Source organism: Lingula anatina, chromosome 6 (assembly GCF_051362555.1).
Source record: "Lingula anatina isolate TDL-2025a chromosome 6, LinAna3.0, whole genome shotgun sequence".
Lineage (NCBI taxonomy): Eukaryota > Metazoa > Brachiopoda > Lingulata > Lingulida > Lingulidae > Lingula > Lingula anatina.
In genome coordinates this window covers 430686-441855 of record NC_141772.1, presented here as the reverse complement: position 1 = coordinate 441855, position 11170 = coordinate 430686, and the positions used below count along the sequence as shown (strand labels likewise).

General features: G+C 39.3%; 1 protein-coding gene across 1 annotated transcript; it reads left to right on the top strand.

Moving 5' to 3' along the window:
• Positions 1 to 204: 204 nt before the first annotated feature.
• On the top strand, positions 205 to 10909 carry LOC106156460 (uncharacterized). The gene is made up of 11 exons (XM_013531715.2): positions 205 to 518; positions 2555 to 2643; positions 2937 to 3080; positions 4818 to 5291; positions 5463 to 5597; positions 5789 to 7468; positions 7756 to 7878; positions 8175 to 8270; positions 8578 to 8703; positions 9189 to 9284; positions 9483 to 10909. Exons 1-11 carry the CDS (start codon positions 412 to 414, stop codon positions 10235 to 10237), a joined length of 3825 nt encoding a protein of 1274 aa, XP_013387169.2. The 5' UTR covers positions 205 to 411; the 3' UTR covers positions 10238 to 10909.
• Positions 10910 to 11170: the final 261 nt, after the last annotated feature.

Here is an 11170-nt window from a genome sequence, read left to right as displayed (position 1 = left end):
CAAAAAAAGAAAAGAATTAGAAGACAATATATTCAGTATGCGGACCTCAAAATGGACAAGCAATATATTTTAATTAATGAATGAAAACCGAGTGAGAGAAAAACAAATCCAAAGAAAACGCACATTTATAAAAAATTGTGATCGCCTCAGCGGTCAATTGTGTTAGCGGTGCCAGACAGCGCCGCCGTCGCAATGGATCACCACATTCCGCGAAGATCAAATTTCCCCGCTGAGCGCACATGGTGCGTTCTCGCAACAAAGACCTGATTCAGGAAACGTTTGTTTGTGAAATCTGGCCGACACCTGCTGCTAAACCGCAAACACCACTGAGTGGGAATCATCCACTCGTAGACACGTAGGTTTAGAAGGTCGGAAAGTCGGGCGCAATATTTTGAGGAAGAAGCCGCTCAGATGCCGTACATTCAGAAGATGTGTTTGTCTTCTGTTTCTGTTGTTTTTGTTTCTTTCACAGTTGCTTGTGTTTTCTCGTTTGCTTTGGCAGACGCGCAGTTTCCAAGGTAAGTAGCACTCGAGCTCTGCTTTGTGTTATTAGGTGCTGATAAATCACGTTCTACACTTCGTGGAAGTAACCAAAATGTTAGATTTTAAGATTTGTGTTTACGTGTGCAAGGCGCACATGTGGCTTCGTTTTAATCTAGGGTCCAGCGTTCAGTCCTAGATTTCATCAACTGATTCTGTCATTTTCTGTGACATTTTGTGGCGGATTGCTGTCAGTTTTCAGACTTCGCACTGCTGAAATTATTGAAAAAGACAGCTGCTGAACCAACTGATGGGGTTTTTTTTTAATGTTAGAGTTCAGTTATCTCCGTATGCGTTGTTCACATAAAGTAGGCCTATTTCTGTTATTTACCCAAACATTTCATTATTTAACTATAGATTGCAAATACCTGACAATCATCATCCAGTTGTCATTTAGTAATTTAGTGTAATAGTCCTTGAAATATGTAGTTCAGAGTTGTTGTTTTGAAAGTGTGCTGAAAGCTTGTAAAGAGTAAAATTCACTCTGAAAAGAAAATATTTGCGATTTCTGTTAATGCAGTGCATTGTTCAAAGTACACTTTTTTCTGCAAGACCTGTCCTTCACTGCTAGGTGAGGATGTGAGCTTCGTGGGTGTATTTTGTAACCATTTTAAACACATTTTCCCTATAATTGCTTACAAAATTGTTATAACGTTCCATTGTTCAAACATTATAGAGCCAGTAATGTCCATAAGTTTTGTGTTTTAAAGTCTGCATTGCTAATTAAATTGCAGTTTCTTCAGTTTAAATGATAAGGTACTGTAGAAAGTGGCAGTGTAGTGAATACAGAAGTCATGTTATTACTGCTGACAGCTCAGTTCAGAGGACGTCTTGGACTTCTTCCTCTTTGACAGGTGATAAATGGATAAATCACTTGCCTAGGGTCCATTACAGAGACACGGTCTGCTTGCTAATAGCCCAGGACAAGTTATACTGCAATGAAATTTTCTTGTAAATTTATAGATTTTTTTTCTTTTTTTTTTTTGTTCTTATCATACTTATTTGCTTCTTGGGTGTTTGATAATAATTTATTTTCACATCTTGCTTTTTAAGCATTTCTTCCAGTTTTAAAAATTCCCCTCTACTATATTTATGTTGCTAAAAATACTAATGGATATTTGACAAGTTAATTCTTTTTTTTCACATCAATTACATTTTTTGAAAATTATATCTTAATTTTTTCTGCTATGGTTGTTATGAATGTGCCATGAGGCCCCAGACTTTTTCTCAAATTCAATAACAATTGCACTCACTCATGAGTGAATGGAGTATTAGAACCATGTGCCATCTCAAAATTTAATTAACCTTTTGACACAAGCGGTTGATTTTCCAATTTTTTCAACCTGTCTAGCACAAGGCTCATTGTTAATGTGAATCACCTAACTTCATTGATGTCAAAATTCAGTTACGTTTGCAACAAAATTTACCTGTTGAATGGCTTTGATAGTACTGTAAATGATTTTCAGTTATTTCACTGTTGTTATCTTCCCTAACAAAGGAGATTATATGATTTTACTGGTGTTGGGTCCAATGGTTTGCTTGTCTGTCTGGTAGTGAATATGATATCCCAAAATGCTCTTTACAAATTTGGATGAAATTTTCAGAAAAAAAATTGCACTTCAGAAGGCAAAATAATAATAATAATAATAATAATAATAATAATAATTGCAATTTTCATGTGATATCTGTTGTTTTTGTGTTAATCATTGGCTGAGATTTGTGATCTAGGGCTGTTCACTATTTATGATTTGGTCCAGGCAGCAACAATAGAGCTATGAGAAACACTGTTATACAGTTATGTAAGATTCTTAACTCCAACAGTTATTATACCAGTACATTTTAAGATAGAATAATTGCATTATTCCATTCTTTTTAGACAGATATTGAATAGGCATCAAGGAATACTGAGTACTTTAAAATGGCATTCATATTGCAGGGGTTGACCAGGTTAAGGGAAAAAAGCAGACTGAAGCAAATTGGAGGTTTGAGCTCATAACTTGCCCTTTTTTTTCAGTGGACCCCATGTGTGTCGTTCTCAGACCCCTGAATCTCCATGTTGCCCAGGGTGGTCCCAGATCTACTCCAAGGGACCCTGTGTGATGCGTAAGATATGATAATTGAACACTTTGCAGCTTGAGATAAAAAAGAAAACATGACATGAAAAAAAGTGTGTGTGTGTGTGTGAGAGAGAGAGAGAGAGAGAGAGAGAGAGAGAGAGAGGTAGGCCCAGTTACATTTCAAAGATTAGACATAAAAATGCTTTGCTTACATAAATATAGTACAGATCTTAAAATCAGCAATAATGTGTTTGGTGGTGGTGGTGGTGGTGGTGGTGGGGGGGGGGGGGGGGGGGGGTTCATAATCATGGATGCTACTATTTGTCCTTCTCTCTCTAGCTATATGTAGCTTTCCCTGTGGAGAGGGACTCTGTGTCAGACCAAATACCTGCAGATGTGTTGATGGATCAACAGCTGTCACCTGTCCTTCTTCATCACCAACAACATCATCTTCGTCATTATCTACATCTGACCAAACAGAAGGTGAGTTCACACGGTTTGTTTGATAGAGTAAAAGAACCCAGGAAGTCAAGTGTAAAGGTCACAGTGTACCTGTAAACTGAGGTAGAAGATGTAAACTGCAGAAAGTGAAAATGTTTGATCTGTTAGACCTGTAGTAGTGCCATAGCAGAATGGTTTGTTATCTATTGGTAGTTGTATAAAACAGATGCAGGGCAGAGGGTTGTCAGGCTTTTACTATAGATAAATTGCAAAATTATTCAAAGTAACACATCTCAAAGCAAAATTGTGACAAAAAAGTTTTTTTCTTTGTATTTTTCTTTTACTAATTCATTGTTTAATTAATGTGTTTATCTATTGCTACATGTTTATCTGAACAACAGAAATATTTTTTCCTTCATGTCAAATGTATGAAGTTCTGTTTTTAAGAACTGTTAATGCTTACATAGTGCCTGAAATGGAAACTAGTATGGTATCAAACAGCAATAGTTTCTAACATGTTAATTACCAGAAATATGACTTTTGTTTCTGAGTCAAACACGGATCCACTGATAATTGAAGCATGCAGCTATCTATGACAGTTCGGGGCCATAAAAAGTTTTCAAAGTAACTAAAGATTTATTTGTGTGGTAAAAAAGGGAAAAGGCAGAATGTAGTGGACTGCTGCACTTACAAACAACAGAAGAGAAAGAGACTACAGAATTTGTTTCATTCTATAAAACTGTAAAATGGACATAAACACTTGACAAAGCCATTTGTGTTGTTAAGCCATTTAGAGGGAAGCCAGAGAAGCCAGGGAAGGAAACCACCAGATCCTATTTTCACTGGGTTTTATTGTTAAATGCCCAAGAGCACTTGACCTAAAGTTGACCCTGTCCATTTTTCAAGCTGACCTTTCTGGAATTTCCTATCAACAGGTGGTCAGACACTTACTGGTATCAGAAGCCTTTCTCTGCATACCTATCAGTTGGAAATTAGGGTGTTTAATTTTTTTCTGATGCTTGATTTCTGCCTTGTGTTAATTATCTTTTGTTATATATGTTTTTTTAGATTTTTTTACTAGGTAAAGAATTATAAAACTTATGTTTGCTGTTTGCATTTCAAAAGCTTTAATGGGATATAACAATTAATGGCTCAGCTCGTGTTTTCACCTTTGAACACATATCCAACATTTTGTGTAGAAAAAATTCCCATGCATTTTTTGAAACAATACATTGTATAAGAAAAATATACTTTCAAAAAAAAAAAAAAAAAAAAAGAATGAGTAGTCAGACTTTGGTATACACTTGGCATCTAGTACATGGACTATTTTGACAGTCTGACATTTTTGACAAGCGAGCAGAAGTATTTGATAACATTACACTTCAGCAAACTTCTTATTTCAGTGTATATAAATATTGCATGTTGAATGTATGATATCTTTCATTAAAGGCTGCCATTTCACTCTGAGACCCCCTTGTTGTGGGTTTAAAGTGGAGGGAGGTTGTGACTTTGAGATGTGTTTAACAGTGAAAAGAACTGGAAAAACAATTCACCAGTTTCAAATATAAACAGTGATTGTATATTGCCTTTTGGCTTATTTATGTAAGAAAATAAAGATACTAAAATTAAATAAAAGAAAAACAGGATACTGAGTGGTTCAACAACAACAAAAAAAATTACCCTTCTGAATTTCTGTCACCCCATACTAACAGCTATAAAGATTTTATTCGACAATCAAGATTTTTGATAACAGTTTTCAAATATTTGTATGGTTTATAGTTTCAGATTCCAGAGCTGCCAATTATTTGCAAACATCTCAAGGACAATTTCAGCCAACACGAGTAAAGGAACAAGAAAAGCCCTCCATCTTAACTCGGCCATCTTCACGGCAACTGCCACAAGTGTCACTGGCATCTTGGCAGCAACAAAAACCACCTTCATACGGACAACCATCTCAACCACTTCAGCCAGCACAACCTGCCAATACTCAACAATGGCCATTTCCTCAGCAAACACAGTTTCAGAGACAACAGTGGCAACCCTCACAATTTCCCAGTCAGCAGTCACACCTAACACAATCAGTGGGTCAGCAATCTCAACCAGCACAATTGCCCAGTCAGCAGTCGCAGCTAACACAATCACAAACATGTGACACCTTAAAGTGCAGCCAGAAATGTATCACAGTAGGAAACACACCACAGTGTGTATGTTTGGAGGGTTTTTTACTCACAAGTGATGGACATACATGTATAGGTAATTGAATAACATAAATCATGACAAAGAATTCCTTGGCAATATACTGTTTTCTAAGATGTTATTGTAATATAAGTAATTTTTCCTTTTCACTTTGTGCACTAAAGCATTAAAAAAGAAATAAGATTATTATTATTATTATTATTATTATTATTATTATTTCATTATCAGACCAGGATGAATGTGCTGGGGTTCACCACTGCCAGCAGAGCTGTGAAAACACTCCGGGAAGCTTCATGTGTACGTGTCATGCTGGCTTTACTCTGGAGGCAGACGGGAGAACATGTCGACCCATTGGAGATGTTTGTAAGTCTGAAATTGTGTTGGGTGTGACAGTGTGTTTGTTGTGACAGTGTGGGGTGTTACCCTGTGTTGGTTGTTGCTTTTGTTAATGGTGACAAGTTTACCTGGATGTTACTGTTAGTAAGTTGAATAAATCTTCTTAGCTGATACATATATCTAGTCTGTTTGATATGGGAATAATATTTTATTTCCAGCAAGCAGTTCTTGCAGTGGAGACGGGCAGACATCTGGCAATTGTAAAAACCAAAAAGAAGTACGAACTCCACAATTCAACTATCCCATCAACCCTTCAGATGATACTACAAACATCTTTGGAGGCATGCATCACCGGAGCAATGGGGGTCTTGAAACCAAGGTCGCCCCTGACCCCAAGGTCAATGTCAAGGTCACTCCACCTACCAGAGCTCAAGCAGACATCCCCTACTGGGCCAGTTACACAGGATCAGGATATTCAAATTACTACCAGCCTGGTTTCAGCAGTAATCCCTTTATTAGATTTTCTTCCTACAGGACCATGGCTCAGCCATCTTTGTTCACGCAGTACCCAGCTATGGAGCAGGCCTTCCAGGAGTATATGGGTCCAGGCATCACCTCACCTTGCACCTCTGGAAGGTGCCTGAGTCAGGGACAGAGTTCTCAGTATAACCCAACCCCAAACTTCCAGTCTTTTAACCCTCAAAGAAACTATGCCAACCAGCAACAGCCCTGTTACCAAGGTAACTGTCAGCAGGGTCCTGGGTTTCCATGGCAACCCCAGGGAAAGCCTGCTGCCACAATGAACCAGCAGGTCATATACAGTCAGGCCTCCATGCCGCAGCTGACGCCAGGGGCAAGGAACAATGCATGGCAACCTCAGTCACAGGGGTCAGTAGGTCAAGTTCAGGGTCAGCCATGTTATGGGGTCAGTTGTGTGTCAGCAGTAGGTCCAGTTGTGCCCCAGCCCTGTACCAGTGACTGCAGTGGCCAGGCTGTGTTGCCATGGCAACAGGTACCCTGTGTGTCAAACTGTGGTCCTGTAGCCTGGCAGCAGACGGTACCAGTAGCGCCTCAACCTGTTCCATCTCAGCCATGTGTGGGCCCTGACTGCTTTCCTAAGATGCCAGATAAGATGATGCCTCCTTGCATAGGCTCAGGCTGCCAGAAGAAGACCATAGCAGCATCAGTACCTCAGGCTCCACAACCATGTCAGACTACAGACTGTGTTCAGTCAGGTCCTGTAATGACACCACCATGTCAAGACTCTGGATGTATTCAGCCTAGTGGATTACCGCAGCCATGTCTGGTCCCAGATTGCATTCAGCAGGCTGCAGTGGTTCCACAGCCTTGTCAAGACACTGACTGCTTACCCCCTGGGGCAGTGCTGCAGCAGCCATTTTGGCCACAGGCTCCTGGGATATCATCAGTACAGTCTGTGCCCTGTGTGTCTACAGTAAGCTGTAACCTGCCTTGGCCCTGGCAGGTTTTCTCTAATGGTGGTCAGACAACACAAACCTCAGGTAAACCACAAAGACCTGACACCTCAAGTCAGCCATGTAAGGGTGGGAACTGTGGCAGCAATGTACCACAGAGACCTCTACAACCAAGACAGCCTACACCCCAAGTTGTACGTCAACCTCGTCCCCAGTCTCGCCAGCCAGTGAGAACGACCACAACAACACCAGCTCCGCCACAGTTCCAAAGTCGTCCCCAGGCGCCAAATGTGGTGTGTCCTCGAGGATGGGTGATGAGAGGAGGTCGTTGTGAGCAGCGTCGCCATGGGAGACCAGAAAGGCCAACCAGTAGGGAGTGCAGTCCACAGTGCGCCAATGGAGGTTCCTGTGTGGATGGCAGATGTTTGTGTCGACCTGGGGTGACTGGAAAGACTTGTCAGACAGGTGCAGTGTTGATTAGTAGACTTTACCTTTGATTGAATGGTCTGGAAATCTATACTTTACAACTGAATTAGCTTTTGTTAAACTTGTGACTACTGTCAGTACCAGTGTCATAACATGATTTGTTTTATAATTCAGATATCAATGAGTGTGAGGAGAGGCGTGGGTATTGTCAGTACCAGTGTCATAACATGATTTGTTTTATTACATTCAGATATCAATGAGTGTGAGGAGAGGCGTGGGTATTGCCAGTACCAGTGTCATAACATGATTTGTTTTATTACATTCAGATATCAATGAGTGTGAGGAGAGGCGTGGGTATTGTCAGTACCAGTGTCGTAACACATTTGGCAGCTTCATGTGCACGTGTCCCTCTGGTTACACTCTCAATGCAGACAGGAGATCCTGCAAACGTGAGTGAAAAAGATCATTCTGAAAATATTTCATGGTGCATAAATTTCATCCATTTTGCTTTGACAAGTTTTATACTTACCAATTATTTTATTTTGTTATTTACTTCCTCATTTTTGAAGAATTAAAGCAAGTCTTGTAGTCATAACAGAAATTGTAAGTTACATTTCATTACCTGTTTTAGTACCACCTCAATGTTTTGAACTTCAAAGCTTGGGTTATTCTTGCTGACAACTGTATAATTTGACATGAGAAATGTGTTTTGTAATTCATGATATTTGTCAATTGTTTTGCCTAGCTATTGGTTGCATGCCAGACTGTATGAATGGCGGAACTTGCAGACAGGGACGCTGTTACTGTAGACCAGGATTTAGAGGAGACAGCTGTCAAGATGGTAAGGCACATCTCAACACAATGGCTTCCCTAACACAATCCGGTCATGCATCAACATATTTTGTTGGTTTGTTAATTAGTGGCCTAACTCAAAAAATTACTCAACGATTGTTGTAGAAATATTATGATATGTTAAAAATGGACTTTCTTAGAATCAGTTTGATTTTAGAGGTGATCCATAATAAATAATGTTAAGAAATGAGCTTCCCTTGATAGAGGTCTGAACCCTCCAAGTGCTTTACTTGTATATAAATATATTATAAATGAAATGTGCTGAGTAATTTTCTGCTTTTCCTGTCACGGTATAGACATTGATGAATGTAAGGACCATGGTGACAACCTGTGTGAGAGTATCTGTAGGAACACATATGGAAGTTACGTGTGTTTGTGTCCTCCAGGAGCCAGACTCAACTCTGACAAAAGGACATGCTCCAGTAAGTGGAACAACAATCACATCCCAACACAATGGCTCCTCTACCACAAGCTGATCACATCCCAACACAGCGGCTTCTCTACCACAATCTGATCACATTCCAACACAATGCTTCCTCTACCACAACAATATGATCACAAAGCCTGCAGGTCATGAATAGTGGGAAGGGGTGCTTGTATTTTGTTTATACTTTCTTTTGAAATTGCACAATCCATTTAAATACATGTGGGTGTAAGGTCCTAACTTTTTAAGAAAAAATGTTCTCGTTCACTTTAGCGATCCAGCCCAACACTGTTAAAAATTTCAATTTTTCAGTCTGTTTTTGAGTTCTGAATGATTTATAAAGTTACTAATGCAATCCACCAGTCTATTCTACTTGTATGAGTATCTTTCAAAAATGAGAAACATGGAACTGAAATATCTGTACTTTCGATGTATTTTAGTTGCTTCATAGATGAATTACCACTATATATTTTGTCATTTCAGACTCGGCTTGTAGCCCTCGTTGTCAGAACAATGGCGTCTGTGTCAATCATCGCTGTCTCTGTAAACCTGGTTACCATGGCAGAACGTGCCAATTAGGTGCGTCTCCGGGGTGTTCTTAAAAAAAAGATCAGATCATAGTGAAATTAATCTTAAATTTTCGACCGTAATTTAAGTTTTTATTCTGAGCTGAAATAAGTCAGTATATTAATACGTAATCTTGCTTGAAGTCATTTTAACATCTTTTGAACTATTGACATTTAGATTGATATTTTACATTCATCATTGTAATTTCAGATGTGAATGAATGTGATCACTTCCGGCCCTGCAGTCACAATTGTACCAACATTGTAGGGAGTTTTAAGTGCTACTGCCCTGGAAATCTTGTACTCGATTACGATCATCGCACGTGCGTACGACCAGAGACAGCCATTCCCGGGTCTGCCGTACTTCGTTCACAGCCCACCGGTGTCGCCTCTTGGCGGGATGATGATAAAGATAAAGATGGGGTTGACTCCGACGTTGTAGATTCCTCAGTCGACAATCCAGAAGAGAGCAAAGTCTTGACAACACCAGTATCTCCATTGTTCCCATATCTTGACGATGTTGATTCTAAACCTAACGCTTTTGTGAATAAAGACGGCAAACTTATTGATGTCATAAAGAACAGAGGCATGAAGTTTATGAAAGTGCACATGGATGATAAATCAAACCCGCAGGAGAAATTCACTGAGCACAAGAGTGGTTTTACCTCTGGCATATCACTGCCAACCAAGCAGCAAGCTCCTCAGGCTCTCGTTCCTCCTCTGAATGTGGGTCTTCCAACCAATCAGGGACAGGGATTTGATACTGTGCGGAGAGGTGATGATGACAGGGGACCAGAGCGTGGAGACATCAGCCCTGAAGAACACTATGGTTTCCAAGACTTCTGGAGGCAAACTCAGCCTACCAACCTAAAAACTGGCGATTCAGAACAGTCACAAAATGGCCAACAAAATCATAATGGTGGCCCACCTCCCAGTAACTTGCCCACTATTAACCGATTACAGTGACGTCATATTTGCTCCGTAACACTAGTCCCGCGGCCATGCTGGAGGGAATGAACGACGGGGAATAGTAGCGTAAATATAGGTAAACCAAATAAAATAAAGTAAACTTCATATCACGATCAAGGACACCAAAGGGAAAAGGATATATACAAGCTGAGGCTTCAGCTGATCAGCGGGATCGACCGATATGAACTCAAGACAGTCTAAAAACGTGAAATCCTACTAAATGCTACTTACCCAACATCGTGTTGTCAGAAGATAGTTCAGTTATCTTGAACTTCATTTTTCTTGTTCATTGGGTAATAACAGTTATAGTTTGAGAGAGTTTAATGTGTAATCATAAGTTTAACCATAAATAGAAGCAACTGTTTTCATAAAGGATAGATATAAAAAAAATTGAGCTGATCATTAGGATAAACCCTTGTGGATTCAAGGAAGAATGTATGATTGTCTTATGACATGAAATATTGCTGTTAGTTATGACTTATCTTTACATCGTGAAGCTGTCAGAAATTATTTCAGCGTTCTTGTACTTCATATTGGTTCATTAGAAAGTACATGTAACAAGACTGTTGTTCATTCATATAAGCAGCATTGTTAGCATTTTATTATTAGTTCAGTCATTCACAGAAGCATTTGTTAGGCACTACAAATATCCTCAAACCTCAGTTAAGTGGGACTTAGAGAATGGGAATTTGCCATGGGACTATACACTTGATATCAATGGAGCAAAAGAAACTATGTCAATGATGAAAGAGACGTGTCCTTTGTATCAAAATAAAGCTGGTGAGTTGTGTTGTAAATAAGTTTTCAAAATACATCTACTGTCATAAAAAGTATTGTATCAAACTTATTTTATAAAATTTTATATACCATTTGCATTGAGAAAATTTTGCTAGGTATTCAGTGAACAAAATTCATGTATTTTAAATTTAC